General features: G+C 40.4%; 1 protein-coding gene across 3 annotated transcripts; it reads right to left on the bottom strand.

Annotated features, from left to right (window-relative positions):
* Positions 1-1,380: 1,380 nt before the first annotated feature.
* MS3_00002111 (uncharacterized protein) lies at positions 1,381-22,709 on the bottom strand. 3 transcript variants are annotated; one of them, XM_051209673.1, is made up of 12 exons: positions 22,257-22,709; positions 22,117-22,218; positions 21,983-22,082; positions 21,711-21,946; positions 21,576-21,678; positions 21,465-21,544; positions 20,008-20,076; positions 19,891-19,968; positions 14,071-14,184; positions 8,715-8,781; positions 7,498-7,578; positions 1,381-2,320 (listed from the first exon to the last, which is right to left on the bottom strand). In XM_051209673.1, the coding sequence occupies exons 1-12, from the start codon at positions 22,320-22,322 to the stop codon at positions 2,235-2,237; spliced, it is 1,182 nt and encodes a 393-aa protein (XP_051075133.1). In that variant the 5' UTR covers positions 22,323-22,709; the 3' UTR covers positions 1,381-2,234. The 3 variants fall into 3 exon arrangements, with proteins under 3 accessions (XP_051075133.1, XP_051075134.1, XP_051075135.1); XM_051209674.1 differs by having other exon boundaries at positions 2,037-2,320; positions 19,891-20,076; positions 21,465-21,678; XM_051209675.1 differs by having other exon boundaries at positions 2,037-2,320; positions 21,465-21,678; positions 21,711-22,082.
* Positions 22,710-23,490: the final 781 nt, after the last annotated feature.

Raw genomic sequence — 23,490 nt, forward strand, 5'->3', positions numbered from 1 at the left:
ACTGCGCACAGAGCACTTGTTTCTGGCTAGCACTAACTTCCGGCACAGTTATCGCCGATGAACCACCTGGCGTCCTCCCTCTGCATCTCAAGCCTGGACTCAGATTGATCGCGATCAGCTACCGCTGGTATGGTTGTGTACAAGACTACCGCTCCTTTCGGAGTACCTATCTGGACTCTGATCATGCGCTGGTCTGCGCCAATTTAACCTTACTTTTCAGTGGCCAACGTGAGGGCATACAACCACCTCTCTCCATTGTTCCATTCGAGCAGTGTGGTTAGACAGGGTTGCCCAATCTCACCATTCCTCTTCAACTTTGCCATCGACGACATTCTGGAAACAGCTCTGATGGATGTAAGTAATGGTGGTGTGGATCTGCTGCCTGAAGAAAGACTTCTCGACCTTGAGTATGCGGATGATATTGTCTTAATGTGCGATAATGCCCAAGACATGCAATCCGCACTTAATCGGTTGGCAATCAGTGTCCGTAGGTACGGTATGAGCTTTGCACCTTCGAAGTGCAAAGTACTTCTACAAGACTGGCAGGATCCTAATCCTGTACTCACCCTGGATGGTGAGCAGATAGACGTAGTTGAGAAGTTCATGTATCTGGGTAGCTGGATAAGTGCTGGTGGGGGTGTGAGTGATGAGATCAATGCACGTATAGTGAAAGCCAGAGCGGTTTATGCCAATCTGGGCCACCTTTGGCGCCTTCGTGATGTTAGTCTGGCTGTAAAAGATCGGATCTACAACGCGTCGGTGAGAGCGGTTTTGCTCTATGCTTGTGAAACCTGGCCTCTCCGAGTTGAGGATGTTAGACGACTCTCTGTGTTCGATCATCGCTGTCTCCGAAGGATTGTTGACATCCAGTGGCAACACCATGTTAGTAATGCAGAGGTTCGGCATCGTGTGTTTGGGCACAGAGATGATAATTCAATTGGTGTCACCATCTTGAAACACCGACTTCGGTGGCTCGGACATGTTCTCCGAATGTCGTCCCAGAGAATTCCACGTCGTGCATTATTTGCCGACTCTGGGACTGGTTGGAAAAAGCGGAGAGGTGGTCAGTGCATGACATGGTGTCGTGGTATGAAAGAAAGTTGCAAAGGGCTGGCTTGTGTTGGTCCTTCACGAACCCTGGTTGGGGTCCTAGAGATGGTGCAACACAGTGGTTAGAGAGGTTATCAGATATGGCTCAGAATAGAAGCCAGTGGCGATCCTGCTGTAACCTTCTTTTACTTTTTTCATAAAAAAATGGTTGTTTCTTCCCGAACTGAAAGGTTTCTTCCGATTGTACCTCTCCGTTTCCACCATTATTATTATTATTATTATTATTATTATTATTATTATTATTATTATTATTACTATTATTATCACTATCACTATTATTATTATTATTACTATTACACTACCTTACACTAATCTGTTCGTTATTGTTCTTTTTTTCTCCTCGAATTGTCATTGTTTTGTGTGGCGCGTATGTATTTGGTGCCCTCTTGTACCAATATTCATGTGTCCAAATAAATAAATAATAGTGAGGTTATACGCAAGGTATTAGGGAATGATGATAAATCAGTCGATAAGGTTGTAAATCTTCATCGACTGAGATGGTTGGGCCAAGTGTTGCTTATGCCTGAACACTGATTACTACGACGCACAATGTTGACTAATGCTGGAGACGGTTGGAAGAAAGTTAGGTGTGGCCAAAACAAAACGTTGCATCAGTCCTTGAAGTCACTAACTTCTGGTCTGAACCATGTTGGCAGATACAAGCTATTTGGTTGGGGTCTGCGCGACTATCATAACCAATGATTTGAGACTTTGGGTGACATGGCTCAAAATCGATCACAATGGTGTCGGTGAGATTAAAATTACTTTATACCTCTCTTTCTACGAAATAATTCTTTCTTCCTGTATTATATCCTTGTATGGAATCTTTATGGATATATATTACTAACACGAAAAAGACGACGCCTAAGTGTTACGGAAAAAGCCACATGAAATTCTGTTGAATGTGTACGAAAGAAATCAGATAGTTCAGATCGTACTCACATTTACTCAGTATAAAATTAGATAGGCAAAATATAATGGGAAAGAAGCATCTTTGTACAAAAACTGAAATAAGAAATACAATTTAAGATGAGGACAGTTTTGTTGACTCATATGTAATCACTCATAATCACGAACAACAGCATCACTGTCACGAAACTAACCACATATATAGCCAGATAAAATTAGGCTTCCAATTCCAATTCGTTTATCTCGGCTTCAATGTCAGCCAGATCTGTTTCATCAAACAGTTCTTCATCGATCACCACATCTACATTGAAAAAAATCGTAAGAGATCGACTTGAAGTAATACGCAACAATCACCCTTGAGATAACCATCAATAAAACAACTATCTTGTCGAATTAAATCTGTTTGGTTAATCAATCGATCTCCCATTCCCAATTGGATTAATAACTGCTAAAAACTTATCTCCAAGGTTCTTGCTCCTGATTAATGAAGACTACATAGCTTCACCGTGTGGCATTCTACACAGTTTCACATTAGAATCCGACTAACCCTTGCTGATATCCTGGGTAGTTTACACTGTTGACACCATATTGCCAACGACTCCCAAACTGAGAGTTAATGTCTACCCTGTGAATCCTGGTTTTCAGTGATTCGTCAGGTAAACTCAATCATTGACGAATACTGCCTCGAAATACAAAGAAACAAAATGTATTGTAGAAACATAAGGAAACAAATAACCAGTTGGATTTTGAGCGCAGGAATGTAAATATTTTATTTGCAATTTTTTCATTGATGACTAATGAGATTAGTTGCGTGGTAGTCTTGAGAATTTACAACTAGACTACTGAAACATTATTTAACAGTATCAATATATTCTCGATAAAATATAGCGAAGCCGGAAGACATTTTAGCTTCTCATCTTTTGTTGATATACTACAATTCACTAATTGAGATTGTGGTCATGACAGACTCACATACCCACAGTGTGGAAGTAGATATTCTAGATACATTTCCCATGATACACAAATCCAGTATACTTACTGTGATAGAAGAACGCTACAGGTCCAAATACAAGCGTTAGTTGTCATTATCTTAGTACATGATTTTAAATCCTGCTTTACGGTTGATAATTCACTTTATTGAGGAATGAAATTAACTCCTATAAATTATCTTATACCCATAATCAAAAAAATACCTATAAAATAGATTACAACAATCTATAATATTATTTCTGAGACAAGACCTAAACACACATAACTACAATTTATTACATCCGGGGGAGAGCGGCGGAAATATCTTAACTGATGGGCAGAACACCATAGGGATCAGTTCAACTGGCCTTCAGCCACGCTTCGGTTTCCCACAATTTCCAGTCGACCTGAATGGCAAGTTAATGTAAGTCCTCCAACTCTTTACGATGCTGAAAAAGCTACAGGAAATCTGAAGCGAGGGAGAGCAGAAGGCCCTGACAGGTTTATCTCTGAGATTTTTAAGGAAGGTAGTCCAGTATTAGCAGTGAGATTAACTGAGGTGTTAGGTAGAATTTGGGAACTAGATGTAATCCCATCCGACTCTGGTCTCAATCACTGATTGTGCCAGTCTATAAGAAAGGAAAAGTCCTCTTGTGACAAGCACAGAGGAATCAGTTTGACTAATATAATGTCTAAAATATTAGCTTCAATAATACTTCGACGCCTAACCAAAGCTCGTGAAGAGCAGACTAGAGAAAATCAGGTTGGTTTTCGACCTGGACGTGGTTGTATAGACCAGATATTCACACCACGTTGGGTCCTAGAACATAGACACACATTTAGGCGCCCCCCTCATTCGACTCTGTTGATCGTGAGATTCTATGGCAGTGTTTGTCACTGAAAGGGGTACCAAAGAAGTACATTAACCTTATAAAGGATCTCTACTCGAACACAACTGGTCGAGTGAGAGCTTATGGCGAACTGCCATCAGAATTGATTACCTCAAGTGGTGTTCGTCAGGGCTGTCCACTCTCCTTATTCTTATTTAACTTTTTCGTTGACGTGCTTTTAGAGATAACACTTTCCTCATCTAAATTTCCAGGGGTTGAACTTCTACCTGGAAATTCACTTTTTGACCTAGAATATGCCGATGACATAGTTTTATTTGGTGAAGACGCTGACAAAATGCAGAGTCTTCTGACCACTCTAAGCAACAATGCAGGCATGTTCGGAATGCGATTCTCCCCCTCGAAATGTAAAATGTTGCTTCAGGATTGGGTTGCATCGACACTCGAACTAATGATAGAGAGTGAAGTAGTTGAGCGTGTCGACCTCTTCACTTATCTTGGAAGTCTCATCAGCTCTTGTGGTCTGGTGTGTGACAAAATCTCAGCACGGATACAGAAGGCTCGACTAGCTTTTGCCAACTTGCGTCATTTACGGAGTAGGCGAGATATCCGTCTGTCAACCAAAGGACGTGTTTACTGCGCAGCAGTTCGTTCCGTCCTACTTTATGGCAGTGAAACATGGTCGGTAAGAGCAGAGGATATTTGTAGGTTACTAGTATTCGATCATAAGTGTCTTCGAAACATTGCTCGTATATCATGGGACCATCGAGTAAGTAACACAGTTGTTAGGAAACGGGTACTAGGTAAGAATGGTAAATCAATTGATGAAGTAGTGAAACTTCATCAGTTGAGATGGCTGGGACACGTGTTACGTATGCCCAACGACCGACTGCCACGACGTGCGATGTTCAATGGTATAGGAGTAGGTTGGAAGAAAGCTAGGGGCGGCCAGACCAAAACATGGCACAAGTCCATGAAGTCACTGACAAGTGGACTGAGTCATGTTGGTAGGTGTAGACTACCTGGTTGGGGACCGCGAGATGATAGCAACCGATGGTTAGAGACCCTGAATGACATGGCTCAAAATCGTTTGCAATGGCGCAGGTGCATCCACTCTTTGTGTTCTCCCAAATTCTAATCTTCTGAATTCTTCATGTCCCTTTTTTCCTCTTTCCAAATTTATTTCACTGGATTATACTCTTTAAATAACATCTCCAAACCCTAATCTTCCCGATTACTGCTTATACTCTTGCTACCTCTACCACTACGGGATTTGAGTCGGCAATTGTATCTGTGTGCTAATGTGGTGTGGCAACTCGAACTGATGTACGTACTTACGAAGTTCTACGTTGTTACTAACTGACTGACTGATCTTAACTGATAAAAAATAGAGGAATAAAAACGTAGATATGACATCTCCTGTTATATCCGATTGAGAATATCTAAGAGGTAACATCGAGGAAATATTTATGGACTACATATAAGTACTTAACTTTGCCTCTATATCTTCTACAGTTACTGTCGGTTCCGAAGTCGGAAAAGGGTGGGTTGGCTATGGGGTCAGCATCCACATCCCGTAGTAAACATCTTGGTAAAAAACATCAACCAGATTAAACAAATTGAAACATTTAAATTATATCCTCCGAGTTAAAGGATATTCATTCAGAAGAATTACAACGCCTCATGGTGAAAGACGAGATACTTCAGAAGTCACATGGATGATGCTCAGGAAGAGACCTGACCATCCTGATGGGAGACAAAAACTCCAAAGTCAGAATGAACAACACTGGGTATAAAGATAACATAGAAGGACATGGACTGACTGGAGGAATGGAACGACGGACTACACTGCAAAGTCGTTCATGGAGGACGACTGACAGACTCACTCCAAGTGAAAACCGGTATCAGACAAGGCAACTTATTCTTTCTCTCTATTCTTTCTTCTGGCAGACGAATGGGTTATGATGACCCGCATATCTCAGGAAAAGCACAGAATACTATGGACAGCTTGCATGCAACTAGGTGATTTCGACTTCGCAGATCACCTAGCACTCACACTTCATACACACCAACAAATGCACGTGAAGATAGAGTATAATAGCAGTCCCTACATCAGTAAGCCTCAACATATACAAGGGAAGAAGCAACACCCTCAAATAAGACACAGAAAACACCAACCAAACTAATCACACTCGATGGAGAAACTCTGCAACAGGTGGAAACTTCCACCCACCTGGTCAGCAGCATCATCATCGATGTACAGGAAGGATCTGATGCACAAGTAGAGACAAGGATAGGCAAAGTAAGCACAACATCTCTACAGTTGAACAACATACGCAACTCCAAACAACTGTCTCTTAACCAACATCAAAGTCACAATCTTCAATGCGAACGTCAAGACAGATAGTCAGTCAGTCCTACTGTACGGAGCTGAAACTTTGACAACTAGCACAACCATAATCAAAAAGGTACAAGTATTTATAAACAAATGTCTACTCAAGATACTCAACATATGTTGGTCGGATGCCATCGACAATAAACTACTGTGGGAGAGAACAAACCAGTTTCCAGTTGAAGAGGAAATTGGCAAAAGACGTTGTGGGTGGATAGGATATTCACTGTGCAAATAACCAAACTGCACATTGAAGCAAGCGCTAACTTGGAGTCCTGAAGTTGAAATGAAAAGAGGAAGACTGAAGAACTACGTCGGGAATCGGAAGCATACATTAAAAGAATGAACAGCACTTGGAAACACCGTGAAAGAAGAGCGGAGGCAAAGTTAGATGGAGAATGCTGGTGGGCGGCCTGTGTTCATCCACGAGAGGTAACAGAGGTAGGTAAGTAATAATTATGTACATACATACCTTCTTATTGTATAATTAAGTAGTTAGATTAGACATTTTTATATTCCTTTCATGAAAAGCCTTCGTTTGACCCATTAAGTACTAATATACAATTTACTATCCTTGATTCGTTCCCAATCTATTATTTACAGCCTACCCTACTCACAACCAATTTTGGCTTGGTCTTGTGTAATTTTTAATTTTTATTTCATGGTGTGATGCGGTCTAGTCTGCCTGTGTATAAACTACATATGTTTGGGATATAATATCCATACGATGGAGGCTGATAATCGTGTTCTGAACTCAGCGGGCAGAGAAAGGCAAGAAGCCACTGTATCGAAGAACAAAGAGGATTTAGAGTTGACTCAAAACTACTAGTAGTGATTGGCTTAGGGACAAGGTCACAGAAGACGATATTCCGAATGGTGGTTTGTCACGTGAATTTGATAGGGTCAGAAGAAAAGGCAATTCTCGCATGAAGAAACAAGAATGGTATATTCTTACTTAATGCATTTGTGAAGACTTTGTGATCATAATGCCTGTAAAATATCAGATGTACTTGGTTTCAAATCACATATTAAGTGATAGGACTCGCTACAATACTCAACGGCTCAAAAGTTAGTAAGCAGAGCAAGATTCAAACCTGTGACCTGGCTGACAGTTGAACTGCCTTACCACTAAACCACTCCTATCTGAATCTGAGCATTGTTACGGATTATTTTTATAAATAACGTACTTCAGATTAAAAACAGAATGTACAATTATGCGTACCTTATGGTGGAAAACAAAACAACCAATAGAAATGATAATTAACTAACCATCATTATTATATCCATTTTCGTGAATTTCGCTAACTCCCGGTATAGCACAATCCCCTGTTAATTCAGTTCTATTATCGTCTGAAATATGAAAAGAGCTTTATGCTGTGAATGTTTAACATTACGTCTCTGAAAATAAATTCTAAATACACCTTGTTGGTGAGTTCTAAATACCAAGAAACCTAGATCTAGAGATCCGAACCGATTAACTGAATCCCCTAACACATCAACGATCTTATTGGAAGATAATTTAGAGTGATTTCGATTTAAAAAATAAACGAAAGTAATTTGAATTGTTTAAGTTGAAATACTGAAAACTCTTAGCAAGCATAGATGGACATTTCAGTAGCTCCGTATTTACTGAGCTAAATGGTTTAATTGTGAAGCTTCTATTGTCATTGTGAACAATAATAATATCGGCCACTACCATATGAAAAAGGAATTGATGTTGTCCAGAACAGCGGAGGAAAATCCGCAATTAATGCCACTAAACGCATCCACCTAAATTGTAAACCTTCATCACAAATAAACATGCTTTAGGAAACAATTATATTCCCCAATGTTTTAATAAACTTAACCTTCTGATGTGACAGAATCCCCCATTTTCAGTATTCTCTCGAGATGACGCCACACACACACGTTACAACTTTTAAAACAGTGAAACATTTGTATGGTGTTAAACTTGAACGTGGCAAGTCAGATAAGTTATGAAACCAAACTCGAACTTAAGAAAGAACTAAAACCAGTTTCAAAAATGTTCTTAATGTATATAAAGACTAATAAGTATTCACCACACAAATCGGGTGTATAACCAGGGTAGCGCTGATCATGTGAAACAAACTATCTGTTGTCTCGTACAACACTGATTTGCATCAAAGCTATATCATATATTGTAAACTCGAGAGTAGGAAATAAGAAAAGATTCAATAACAGTATATCGCAAGCTCTACATGACATATATATATATATATATATATATATATATATATATATATATATATATATATAGGACGAAATATAACGTGGTGCAATATTCAACACTTTTTTAATTTGAACAAAATTTGCTAAATACCATGAATTTTTTATTTTGTTCTGTAGATCTTATTGTTTCTGCTACAAAATCATTAAGAGAGCCAAACGTACGCGACAATTTTAATTGGTTGAGGACAGAATAAGAGAATAGCTTAAATAACTTTACATAAACCACACAAACTTACTGTCTTCACAATCAAGTACTTCGATCGCAAACATATTCAAGTCAATATCCCTGACAGGACCATCATACTAAAAGATAAAAAAACACAGGACATTATACAAACAGTAAGACAAAACAAGCGGACTAAAAATGAGACCAGGCAACACCAATGAAAATGTTCATCACTGACGAAAAGCACTAAAGTGACAACTCAAAATTAACTATGATATGATCAAGGGTGCCATCATGAATAAACTTCAGTGATTTGATTGACAATGTAAGAATCGACAGATTTACTACATAATCACGTTTGTATATCATGAAGGTATACTAACTCACTACACTTACTAATCTTGTACATCTAAGAATTCAGTAAAAGTCAAATGTTAATGTGTTCAACCAAATAACAGGACACAGAAACTATAGTGTCCACGATGGCAGGATACCAGGAACTTAAATTCATTTTACTCAAACTAGTTTTCTGTGTTTACTGAATGAAGACTTTATTATCTTCTAATCCAACTCATTCATAATGCACGCTTCCTAAACGCTTGCCTATCTAGCTACCTAAAAGGAAAGGGACGAATAATCCAAATGCTTGCAGTAAGTCAGTTCATGTGTGCACTTCATAGCGGCTATCAGCCCTTATGATAGCATGTGATCTATCTGGACTCATAACAGGGCGAGATCTCCTTTAAATTGACCTATATATCAGACAATTGTTTCTATTTCCAAAATGGAGCAACCGACGACTGAGATTACTTAAAACGGATAACATTTGGTTCTAAAGCCTAACGAATAGCGTAGTGAGTAAAATTAATAATACCCAGCCATCATCTCAAAAACTTCGGATGTGACCTGTCTCTTTCAAATTAAACAAACCTTCGTGGAAACGTTTCACTTAAAAATTTGGTACGTAATGAACTGTAGTTCTTATGAGACACTGTCCTAGTGATCGCACTGTTTCTCTTAGTTTCCTGTCTCCCACGGGATTCAAATAGAAATATGTGTTGTATTATGTCCCTTACGCTAGTTAGTATCACTATTACACTAAAAAATCATGAAGACAAAAATAAAAGCGAATAACTACAGTAATGCTAAAGATACTAAATCCCTAGATATAATTTCAGTCAGTCAGCTACAACGTAGGATCAGGCACATATATGAATCGGTCCAAGTTACCATACCTCATTAACACAACAAGATGGACGCTGGATTCATAAAAGTAGTTAATTCAGAGGTGGTAATATATAAAAGAAAGATTGCAGTAAGGATATAGTACAGGAAGAAAGAATTAGTCCGTAGAAAGATATGAAGCCATTTTAATCTCTTAGTTTAAGGGAAGATAGAGAGTGTATACACCGACGCCATTGTGATCGATTTTGAGCCATGTCAACCAGAATCTCCAAACATTGGTTACGATAGTCACGTGGACCCCAACCAAGTAGTCTGCATCTACCAACATGGCTCAGACTAGAAGTTAGTGACTTCAAGCACTGATGCCACGTTTTGGTTTGGCCGCACCTAACTTTCTTCAAACCATCCCGATAACCGGTTAGCATTCCACGTCGTGGTAATCGGTGTTCGGGCATACGTAACACGTGACCCAACAGTCTTAGTCGATGAGGATTCACAACCTTACCGACTGATTTACCATCATTACCTAATACTCTGCGTTCAACCCTATTATTGCTTACCCGGTGATCCCAGCAGACGCCAGCAATATTTATAAGGCATCTGTTGTCAAATACTAGTAGCTTACAAGTGTCTTCTACTCTTAATCTCCATGTTTCGCTGCCGTAAATTAAAACAGAACGGACTGCCACGCAGTATACTCGTCCTCTTATTGATAGACAGATATCTCGCCTTCGTCATAGGTGACGTAAGTTGGCAAAAGACAAACGAGCTTTTCGAATCCGTGCAGAGATTTCGTCAGACACCAATCCATTAGGGCTGATCAGACTTCCAACATAAGTGAAGTTGTCAACGCTTTCGACTACTTCACTCCCTATCCTTAGTTCAGGTGTTAACGCAGACCAGTCCTGAAGCAACAGCTTGCATTTAGAGGGAGAGAAGCGCATTCCAAACATCCTGGCATTGTTGCTCAGTGCTACCAAAAGACCATACATTTTAACAGCGTCTTCACCAAACAGAACTATATCATCTGCGTATTCTAAGTCGATAAGTGGACCTCCTGGAAGGAGATCAATGCCCGAGAATTCAGTAGACGAGAGTGTTATTTCCATTAATAGGTCTATGACGAAGTTAAACAAAAATGGGGAAAGTGGACAGCCTTGACGTACACCACTTGAGGTTGCAAAAGCAGATGACAGTTCGCCATAAGCTCTGACTCGACTGGTAGTGTTCGAGTAAATAGCCTTCACAAGGTTTATGTACTTCTGAGGTACACCTTTCAATGACAGACACTGCCACAGAATCTCGCGGTCTACCGAGTCAAATGCTGCTTTCAAGTCAAAAAAGACCACCACTGTCGGACGCCGGTAAGTATGCCTATGTTCTAGAACCTGACGAATGGTGAATATGTGGTCGATGCAGCCACGACCAGGTCTGAAGCCAGCTTGGTTCTCTCGTGTTTGCAGTTCACGAGTCTTAGTTAGGCGTCTGATAATTATCGAGGCTAGTATTTTAGATACTATATTAGTTAAACTAATCCCTCTATGGTTGTCACAGGATGATTTTAACCCTCTTTTATATATTGGGACGATAAGTGATTGTGACCAGTCAGATGGGATAACGTCCAACTCCCAAATTTTAGCCAAAATATTGGTCAACCTAATCGCTAAAATTGGACCACCATCCTTAAAGACCTCTGGAGCCAGTCCATCTGGACCAGCTGACCTTCCTCGTTTCAAATTAACTATAGCCTTCTGAACTCCATCTAGAGTCGGAGACCTACTTCAATGTTCCATTCACACTGTCTGGGAATGGGGGGTAGTTGTAGAGTAGCTGAAGGCCAACTGAACTGTTCTCTGAAATGTTCCGCCCATCGTTCTAAACGTCTGGACTGGGAGCATATGAGAGTATCGTCTTTTTCCGATATAATCTCACTTACACTTGACTTATTAATTCCAGTTTCTTTTATTAGTCTGTAAAGCTGTCTTGTGTTCCCTATAGTCGCCGCCTTTTCCATCTCTTTTGCTTTCATTGCCCACCACTGCTCACGGTCGTTTCTAAGACTTTTTCTTAACCTAGATCTCATTTGTTGTCGCTCTTCATCATGTTCGGAACCTGATGGGACGAGTTTGCGAGAATCCATCAGTGTGATAGACTTTGAAGAAATCCAATGGTTCTTTGTAACTCTGTGGTTTAGGTCGCTAATAGATGTCACTGGTGTTTCCACAGCTGCTTGTATGTCTTTCCAAGCAACATCTGGGTCAGCCTCGTCTTCAGAACTACCTAAGTGTGACCTCAGTTGTTCCTGGAACCTACTTTTGGTTTTCTCGTTACTCAACTCAGTTCTAATGGGTCTTTTTAGTGTGGCTTTTTTGCGTCCAGTGAGGCGCAAGCAGATGCGTGCCCGTATTAGGGAGTGGTCGGAGTCCAAGCAGGTACTCCAGAATGAGCGACAATCTTCTACCGACCCTCTCCAACGATGACTGATGGCAATATAGTCTATTTGAGTCCATCGATGGTTTGGTGTAGGGGGTCGCCATGTTAGACGATGTCTCTCCTTATGCTTAAAATTTGTGTTTACTAAAAATAAGCGATTGTCTGAGCACAGTTGCAGCAGACGATCACCATTATCTGTTCGTTGTGCCGGAATACTAAAATACCCACCTAAATGTCTTTCTGTTTGGTTTAAACTTCCTATCTGGGCATTAAAGTCACCTGCTACGAGTACTATGTCTGAACGTTTATCTTTCTGAAGAAGTTCAGATAGCTTTCTGTAAAATTCATCTTTCATTTCATCTGAGCTGCAGTCGGTGGGAGCGTAGGCAGAAACGACAAAAAGGCAACGACGTGTGTCCCTATCCTTCCGAGTTCTTACTGAGCCGTTTAGCCGAACAGCACATAGACGACTGTTGACGGGGATCCACTCTAGCAGTGCTTGTTCCGCCCTCATGCTTAGTGCTATGCCTACACCTGCCAGTCCACGAGAACTGGCCATAGGGTCACCAGATACACGTAGAGTGTATTTCGTTGGCTCTCCGTTTTGCCGAGGTGAGGTCAAGTTAATGACCACACTGGAATCCTGTATGCGTGTTTCGGAGACACAGCATACATCAATGGAAAGAGACTCTAGGGTTTTAGCCAAGGAAGCCTGCTGACCGATTTGACATAGGGTGCGTACGTTGAAGGCTCCAATGTGTAGTTTGGAGCGAGGTTTCAGTAGACCTGGGACAGAGTTTTGAGCACTAGAATCGTTGGCTATGGTGACACTTGAGGAGGAAGCCGAAAGAGGAAGTTTAGAGTTGAAAGTCGATGTAGGAGGAATAATAGGAATTGAAGAGGAAGGTTGATTATGAATACAGTGATCTTGGGTGCTGTTAGAGGTATGAGGGCGGTTATCACTTCCCGGTTGCCCACACCGAGGAAGGGTTCTTCTGGAGGTACCTGAAAAGGAAATTGGATTAGAGGCGGTCTCAGTGACCTGAGAGCGTGATCGCAGTGCCCAAGGGACAACTGCTTGAGGCCGGTCGCGCACGGCCTTTTCGTGGGAGGTTTTTGACGTGTTAGCTCCGTTCTTCAAAAGGGCCTTACCGCCGGAGACGGAAATCCGTGAGGTAAGGTGAGGTTTGCATTTTTAGGGTCGACCTTTTCTAACCCCACCCCTCCTTGTGGGAAGGCAGCATCGCTGTCATGCTGGTTGTCTGAAGGAAACACCTTACTGCTGTCACACCTCTGTACAGTCAGCAGTACGACTTCGCCTTCGGACCTTGGATTTGTTGCTTTCATTCTTACCGCTCTTCAACTGACCTGTCTGACATGATAGGACCTTGAGGAACGGTTGTTCCAGCCAGTATAGTTCGGTTGCTTCATCACGATAGGCAAGCCCGACCACCACGTCAAGGTAGCAACAACGGTCGGGCTAAATATAATTTAGATATAATTCATTCGGAAGAAATCAACCTTAAAATTTACATATCGATTTAAAGTTCTTTTCTTTAGTTGACGTTCGGTACGTTTTCATGGTAATAGTTAGTTTGCTGTGATTTGTCGTTCCAGTGAAAATTGAAATACATGTACAGTATTAAACCTAATGTTACTTTTGATTACCCCAATCTCAATACACTAGATGAGGTTGATAATCAGAAATCAGAGGTTGGAAGTCTGGCGTTTATACTAATAAGTCGCAATTTCGACAACCAATGACTTAAATTTAGGAAGAAACAAATAAGATTAAATTGTATACTAACTTCATTTTCTCCATCATCACGAATTCTAGAGTCAACAACTCCAGATGTCTCGTCATCATCCAGCGCCTCCATAACCAATGCTGGGTCAAACTCAAAAATCTCCCGACCACTTATCTACAATTGGGATCAACAAATATGAAACAAGCAGAAGATGGGAATAATATAATCCATTTCAACCATTTCTTTTAGAAAATAAATAATTAAAAGTAATAAGTAAAGAATAAAATAACTTTATGAAGATGGCATAAATTAGTGTGTAAAAATCGAAAATTTTTAATGCACTTATGAAGCCAATGACACCATAAGAACCTTCCTGTTGGGAGAATATAGACTGGATTGAAGCACGTTCCGTGTACGATTGTGTTGGTGCGCGCTGATTGGCTATCTCCTATTCAATCAGCGCTAGTTGATACTTGGAGAACACTAGAATCTTCTCATGTAAAAACCGTAAATATACTAACGTTCTTCTTATTGTGTTTCCTACTTCCATCTACCCTTGTTATTTGGAACATAATTTCGTTCCTGTTCAACTTTGTTCTGTTTTAGAGACTTGTCGGGTGAAGTAGTATCCAAGACTACTAAGCAATAGGAATAGCTGGGTTGTAATGAGAGGAATTATAACATCACAACCTGTACTGATGCAATCTCATAGTCATGCAAACAAGGAAACTAGCTTATGTAGATTTGAAAAAACAGTGAATTAGGCCAAGTTTCAACACACCACGAGGAATCAAAAAGGTATTTAGTCAAATAAAAAGGTGATATCAGTCTGTTAGGAACAAATAATTATGGAATTGATGAAATGTGTCGTTTACAGAAAACAATAATATAACCCACTTCAATTCATTTCGCCCAACACACTCAGATTAATCACTATCACTCAGTAAACTTCAAGAAGACTAGTACTGCATGATTTTGTGGATCTATTAGATGCCTTATTTCATTTATCATGGAGCTCTATTGGCTTACTCCGATAAGCACAATATAATAAATAATTCAGCAAACCCATAAAACTTTGCTCGTAACCCAAACATGGCTCAAAAAGTTGATCTCATTTGGTAATGACTAGTATTGAAAGTAGGATGTACGTTTCATTCAGTTCGAAACTCATCAGTCTCACGCTAGATGTCATTCTTAAGCTTCAACAGACGGCTGGTAATATTTTTTTATCAAATACAATTACAAAAATATAGTATACAGACGAGAACCAGCTTTCTTTTTATTCTTTACATTCAGCATAAACAGTGACACTGATGTACTTAGGACAATAAGCAGTGCCAATCTAATCGCATACCAGTAGGAAAAATGTTAGATAGTCTCCCATAAGGATAGTAATATGACCTATCTGTTTCCACTTTTACATCGACGCCTGAAGCCATCGACTAAAAATATTCTTTTGTTTTCTTTTTCCACCGAAAGAAATAAATAAACCTCTACACCATCATACATATCAGACTACTCTCCTCAAAAAGTTTTCTCTGCTTTTTCATAACATTCCGCTGAGAAGAAAAAGTGGAAAGTATATTCATGGTTATATAATCAACATACCCTTCTAAATTATAAACAAAATTGTTCTGATAACCAAAAATTGGTAGACATATGACTTCAAAGTCAATCAGTTAGTAACAACGTAGAACTTCGTAAGTACGTACATCAGTTCGAGTTGCCACACCACATTAGCACACAGATACAATTGCCGACTCAAATCCCGTAGTGGTAGAGGTAGCAAGAGTATAAGCAGTAATCGGGAAGATTAGGGTTTGGAGATGTTATTTAAAGAGTATAATCCAGTGAAATAAATTTGGAAAGAGGAAAAAAGGGACATGAAGAATTCAGAAGATTAGAATTTGGGAGAACACAAAGAGTGGATGCACCTGCGCCATTGCAAACGATTTTGAGCCATGTCATTCAGGGTCTCTAACCATCGGTTGCTATCATCTCGCGGTCCCCAACCAGGTAGTCTACACCTACCAACATGACTCAGTCCACTTGTCAGTGACTTCATGGACTTGTGCCATGTTTTGGTCTGGCCGCCCCTAGCTTTCTTCCAACCTACTCCTATACCATTGAACATCGCACGTCGAGGCAGTCGGTCGTTGGGCATACGTAACACGTGTCCCAGCCATCTCAACTGATGAAGTTTCACTACTTCATCAATTGATTTACCATTCTTACCTAGTACCCGTTTCCTAACAACTGTGTTACTTACTCGATGGTCCCATGATATACGAGCAATGTTTCGAAGACACTTATGATCGAATACTAGTAACCTACAAATATCCTCTGCTCTTACCGACCATGTTTCACTGCCATAAAGTAGGACGGAACGAACTGCTGCGCAGTAAACACGTCCTTTGGTTGACAGACGGATATCTCGCCTACTCCGTAAATGACGCAAGTTGGCAAAAGCTAGTCGAGCCTTCTGTATCCGTGCTGAGATTTTGTCACACACCAGACCACAAGAGCTGATGAGACTTCCAAGATAAGTGAAGAGGTCGACACGCTCAACTACTTCACTCTCTATCATTAGTTCGAGTGTCGATGCAACCCAATCCTGAAGCAACATTTTACATTTCGAGGGGGAGAATCGCATTCCGAACATGCCTGCATTGTTGCTTAGAGTGGTCAGAAGACTCTGCATTTTGTCAGCGTCTTCACCAAATAAAACTATGTCATCGGCATATTCTAGGTCAAAAAGTGAATTTCCAGGTAGAAGTTCAACCCCTGGAAATTTAGATGAGGAAAGTGTTATCTCTAAAAGCACGTCAGCGAAAAAGTTAAATAAGAATAAGGAGAGTGGACAGCCCTGACGAACAATTCTGATGGCAGTTCGCCATAAGCTCTCACTCGACCAGTTGTGTTCGAGTAGAGATCCTTTATAAGGTTAATGTACTTCTTTGGTACCCCTTTCAGTGACAAACACTGCCATAGAACCTCACGATCAACAGAGTCGAATGAGGGGGGCGCCTAAATGTGTGTCTATGTTCTAGGACCCAACGTGGTGTGAATATGTGGTCTATACAACCACGTCCAGGTCGAAAACCAACCTGATTTTCTCTAGTCTGCTCTTCACGAGCTTTGGTTAGGCGTCGAAGTATTATTGAAGCTAATATTTTAGACACTATATTAGTCAAACTGATTCCTCTGTGCTTGTCACAAGAGGACTTTTCCTTTCTTATAGACTGGCACAATCAGTGATTGAGACCAGAGTCGGATGGGATTACATCTAGTTCCCAAATTCTACCTAACACCTCAGTTAATCTCACTGCTAATACTGGACTACCTTCCTTAAAAATCTCAGAGATAAACCTGTCAGGGCCTTCTGCTCTCCCTCGCTTCAGATTTCCTGTAGCTTTTTCAGCATCGTAAAGAGTTGGAGGACTTACATTAACTTGCCATTCAGGTCGACTGGAAATTGTGGGAAACCGAAGCGTGGCTGAAGGCCAGTTGAACTGATCCCTAAAGTGTTCTACCCATTGATCGAATCCCCTGGATTGAGAATGAATATGTCCATTCTTCTCGGAGACTGTTTCGCTAACAGTCGGTTTCCTAATACCGGTTTCCATAACAAGTCTGAACAATTGTCTGCTAATACCTATTGCCGCTGCCTTTTTCATCTCTCTTGCTTTCGCTACCCACCACTGTTCACGGTCATTGCGTAGACTTCTTGTCAGCTTGCGCTTAAGCTGACTCCGCTCTTCATTGTGTTCAGAGCCAGGTGGAATGAATTTTCGAGCATCTATCAGTGCGGTAGATGCTGCTGAGATCCAGTGTTTCTCCTTAGACTTATGGTTTACCTTACTAGTAGATATCACTGCTGTTTCCACAGCTTTTCGGACATCATTCCATGCTGCCTAACTTTTTCTAGTTGTTCCTGAAATATATTTTTAGCTTGGCTGTCATTAAGCAGGACTCTAAGAGGTTTCCTTGAAGTGTCTTTCCTACGTCCAGTAAGACGCAGACAAATACGCGTTCGTACTAGAGCATGATCTGAATCTAAGCACATGCTCCAGAATGAGCGACAGTCTCCTATCGAGCCCCTCCGTCGGTGGCTGATAGCGATGTGATCTATTTGGGTCCAACGTTGGGACAAATTCGGAGGTCGCCATGTCAAAAGATGTTATTCCTTATGCTTAAAGTTAGTATTCGCAAGAAACCGGTGGTTATCTGAGCGTAGCTGCGAGACAGTCGCCATTATCTGTTCCTTGAGCCACGACACCATAAGATCCACCTAGATGTCTTTCCCTTTCGCTTAGTTTACCTACTTGAGCATTAAAGTCGCCAGCCATTATTACTACATCCGAGCGCCTAGCTTTTCGGAGAAGGTTGGAGAGCTTTCTGTAAAACTAATCTTTTACATCATCTGTGCTGCAGTCAGTGGGAGAATAGGCAGAGACGAAGAAGAGGCAACGACGAGTGTCCCTATCTTTTCGGATCCTTATTGTTCCGTTTAGTCGGACAGCGCACAAACGACTGTCTAAGAGAGCTAGTTCTGCCCTAGGACCCAACGCTATACCTACACTTGTGAGGTCACGGAAATCAGTATCAGGACTTCCAGATACACGAAGCGTGAATCGAGTTGGTTCTTTATTTTGGCATGGTGAGGTCAAGTGAATGACGCTACTCGGATCCTGTATGCGCGTTTCGGAGACGCAGCACACATCGATGGTGAGAGATTCTAAAGTCCTGCTAAGGAAGCCTGTTGTCCTATTTGGCAGTGTTCAGACATTATAAGCTCTTACATATAGATTAAAGCGTGGTTTCAGGAGACCAGGAATAACGTCCCGCGTACTCGAATCGTTTGCACTGGCGGTGCGAAGTGATAAAGGGAGATAAGAGAGCTATTAGGTGTAGGAAAGATTGGAATGTGGCCAACTTGGTCTCATATGCTGTTACGGGTATGAGGGCTGATGTCACTTCCACACCGTGGAAGGGTATTTCTTGAGGAACCTGGAAAGGAAGTTGGATTAGTGTTGGTCTTAACGACCTGGGAGCGTGACCGCAGAGCCCAAAGGACAACTGCTTGAGACTGGTAGAGCAAGGCTTTTCTGTGGGAAGTTTTTAACGTGTTAGCTCCGTTCTTTAAAGGGCGTTACCGTCGGAGACGGACATCCGTGAGGTAAGGTGAGGCGTGACATTTTTAGGGTTGACCTTTTCTAACTCCTTCCTCCCTTGTGAGAAGGCAGCATCGCTAAAGATGCTGGTTGTCCGAGGGAAACACCTTACTGCTGTCACACCCCTCTACAGTCAGCAGTACGACTTCACCCACAGACCTTGAGTTGCTGCTTTTAGTCTAACCGTTCTCCAACAGACCTGCCTGGCATGGTAGAACCTGCAGGAACATATGTTCCAGCCAATATAGCTCGGTTGGGTCATCACGATAGGCAAGCCCGATCACCACGTCAAGGTAGCAGCTATGGTCCGGATATGACTTCAAAAGATTTTCCAAAGGCCAGTTGAAAATCGCTCTGGTGATTGATCTTAAAACCTTGTGTCAATTTAAACCATACAAATGACTAGAGATGGTCTAACTCGTTGTCTTGAGATATTATCAGGCATGGGTCGGAAAAGAAGTCAGTAGTGATCCTACTATCGTTTTATTATAAATTTCTCATAAAAGTATGGAAAACTTAACTGAAAGGGCTTTTTCCACTGTATTTTTAACCTAACTATAGCTCCTGTAATATAATTCTACTTACCTCCCCTCGTTTATTTTGTCATATTGTATTCTTATTCATGTGTCACAATCTTTATGCCTAGATGTTTAAGATTTTGTGCATTAAGTAAACAAATTAAATAATAAAAGCTAAAACGACTTACCCCTGCGGAACGGCCTTGTTTATAACTAGCTTCTCGCATCGCTTTATCGGCATATCGCTTCTCGATTTTCTCAAGCCTCTTTTAGAATACGGTAAGTCTTGGATGAAAACGCGTTACCTTTCGTTTCTTCCATTCCATAAATGTATGTAACGTAACTCTGGTTTGATTAAGTCCAAGGGCTTGCCTCTAAAAGATAAGAATCCCATGTAAGACCACGTGTTAGATAAATTAACAAGACCTCAGTTGTTAGCATCAAAGCAGGTCAGTTTTAATGACCCGTAAACGTAATCTTAATGTAACGAACCAAAAATGCGCCTAAGACAGTAAAAGAACAAATAGAAGTATAAAGCTGGTTTAAATACTAAGGATTAACTGCTCACAGATTGAATTATTTATTTAGGACTAAATACAGTCTATATATATATATAAACCAAATAATAGATTGTTTAAACTGAGTTTATTTTGTCCTTATAGCATGTTGATTGAAAAAATACTCGTGAACTTGACCATATAAGCTCTCAATTTTATAATCAACCCTAGATTATATCCGGTTCAGAATCCCATCTCGGTCCCTAACTAAACCCCTAACTTTTTCCATTCCTTTTATATGAAAGGACTAGAACGTTTGAACACCCTATACAAAAAAATATCCACTGAAAGATTGGAGGAAGTGTTTTGGAACAGAATCTAAGAGTATTGCTAACAATCTTAGATTAATGCCTGTAATCAGTTAACAAAATATACATCAAAAACCATTCACATTGTACCACAATCTAGAATTATTTTCCAGATCTGTAAACTTGTACACGACTTTTCCAATAAACATAGAACTCCAATCTATGATTTTAGATACCTGTTTCGGGAGTTAGTTTGTCACCAATGTTTTTTTTGATGTCACTGTTTTCATCTAAAAGGAATTTTATCGAGCCTGCTAGCTTCTGAACTTAGACGAAGTGATGTTCCCCTTGGCAAGTGGCGCATATATATTTGGTGCCCTCTTGTACCAATATTTATGTGTTCAAATAAATGAATAAATACTAACTGTCACGTGCTAATCGGTATATAGTTTATTAAAACCTAATATGTGTACTTATCGACTTTATGCTAAGCTTTGTGATGTGTATTAAGAAGTTTAGAAGTCAGTGGCTGGACCTACTACGTGATGTACCAATATCCATTATTTTTCCCTGGTATCAAAATATATTTTAAGACACTTTATCCCTTCATTTTAATGCCCCTTCTAGTTTGACTTTCGAATCTGCCAAACGAAAATTCAAATAACTAAGCCTTTATGGATGTCTTAGCACTATCAGCATGTCTACTCTAGCGTTTAATACATTATCCTTTTTTCAACAGTGACAGATGAACACGGAAATCTGGATATTACGAATTTGACTGAAATAGGTCTTCATATACTCGTGTCAACATATGACCAAATTACGTACCAGTTTACATCGAAAGCTACTTTTATTCACTTTTGTCACTACGTAAGAAATAGGTGACAAAACAAGATTACCCACAAATACCAAGATAAATAGGAAACATCAATGAGTGGTTTTATGGTTTATATATACCTCTCGTTCAACTAAATCCTCTATGGATATTATCTCCTTCTGTTCTTCCATTTTCTTCTTATCTCGTTGTAAGATAAAACCTAGAACGATTAGTTGCAAACGCAAGCAAACCAGAAGGCAAGGCATGTCTGTAGTGACATGTCTTTCCATTCGGGCACTCCCAAAACCACCCATACTTGAAATTTTCCACTGCTTCAATGAAGTACTTACATACCTAAAGATCTGATGTAAAAACTCACAACTTACTATAGTACTCGGTGGCAACCCTTTGTTATCCGCATCGTGCTTTTTGCTAATAACTTCTTCTAATTTATTTATGTCCCAGTCATCCATAGTACCGTCCGTTTTATCAGAATCTGAATAAATCCCACGCTTTTCAGCCTTCCGTTCAACAGTCAAGTCATGGGAGAATTTGCACTTGTCACCTTTGGCACACAAACCCTGTTTGAAGAAGACGCACAGAACTGACTTTGGATCAACTCCTGAGGAATACAGCTAGCACAATATATACCACTCACCTTTCGCACACTTTTGTAATTCTAACACAGGTTTGAACAATTCATTAAGTTCGACCTTCTCTTTTTTCTTGTCTTCCTTCGATTGTTTTTCACGCTCCAACTAAATGAAATTCGACTAGAAAATGGTTTCGCACCTCTTTAGCCGACCTGTTACCTTGGGTAACTTGTTTTTGTACTTGTTGGATGAACTTTTGTTGCTTAGCCCCTTTTTTATTTTTCATTCCAAAAGTTTTGTCCTTGAAGAAAAATAGTATTGGCGAAACTTATGGACTACTTCAACGATTTTCTGCTTCTGTTTGTCCACATTCTTTTTAGAAGGTTCATTTTTCTTTGGGGGCATCTCGTATCAACTAACTGCAAACTCGCCGCGCCAGTTGAGCTCGGTAAATAGTTCAAATGTTTCAAATGGTTATGGACGGAAGAGAAGTAGCTTTCCGTATCTAGTAACAGACTTTAGACTCTTTAAAAATTAATTTTAGTTAAAATATCATTTCCAAATTGATCCTTGATGTTTCTTATCCTACAGGAAAACACTAGTTGGTATATTTATAGCAAGACTGTTATCTAAGGGATGAGGTTGCCTACCTCACAACAAACCCCCGCTCTGTGCGAGTTTTGTACAGGTAGTGACTCTGGAGAAGTTAAATGCGTATGGAACTACTCACCATACACCAACTCCCTTGATTATGACAGGGCGTTTGACTGTGTGGATAGGAGAACATTATGGACACTTTTTCGGTACTATGGAGTGAGTACTTGGGAATATTATCAACCTTCATACGGAATTCATATGACGGACTACACTGCAATGTGGTGCACAAAGGACGGCTGACAAGCACATTCCAATTGACGACCGCTATCAGTCAAGGCTACTCACTCTCGCCTCTTATTCTCTCGCTCTAGTGGTTGGCTGAATTATGTAGGCGTCCACATCTCAGACGAAACACGGACTACAATAAACAGCCTCCATACAACTTGACAAGCATATTCCAAATGAAAACCGGAGACAGATAATGCTTCTTACTCGCCCTCTTTCTACTGGTATATATTCCTTTATGGATTGACAAAATTTATAGAAACTTGATTCAGTACGCTTGTGTATCAAGTTGCCTTTCGCACATCACTATTTATTGGCATTTATTCATCTGAAATCCACCTAAATGCACTCTGGGGTTAACGCCGGTACCAAACTCAAATAAAGGAGTGTTGGGTATGGGGTCGGCAACACCATCTCGTAAAAAAAACACTAACCAGAATAAACAATTTATACCATTCAAACTCTGTCCTCTAAGTTGAGGGGTCTTTATTCAGGATTATGATGCCTCATAATGAAACCCAAGATTCTCCGGAAGTACCGAGGCTGATGCCTTTCATAACAACCAGAGCAACAATTAATGTAGGCACATGGAGAGTCCAGAAAATGTGGGAGACCGAAAAGACCAGTCGAATAGCTACGGAAATGATGAGATAGAACTCGACGATGCTCGGAATCATGAAACCCATTGGGC

This window comes from Schistosoma haematobium, chromosome 1 (genome assembly GCF_000699445.3).
Source record: "Schistosoma haematobium chromosome 1, whole genome shotgun sequence".
NCBI classification, from domain to species: Eukaryota; Metazoa; Platyhelminthes; class Trematoda; order Strigeidida; family Schistosomatidae; genus Schistosoma; species Schistosoma haematobium.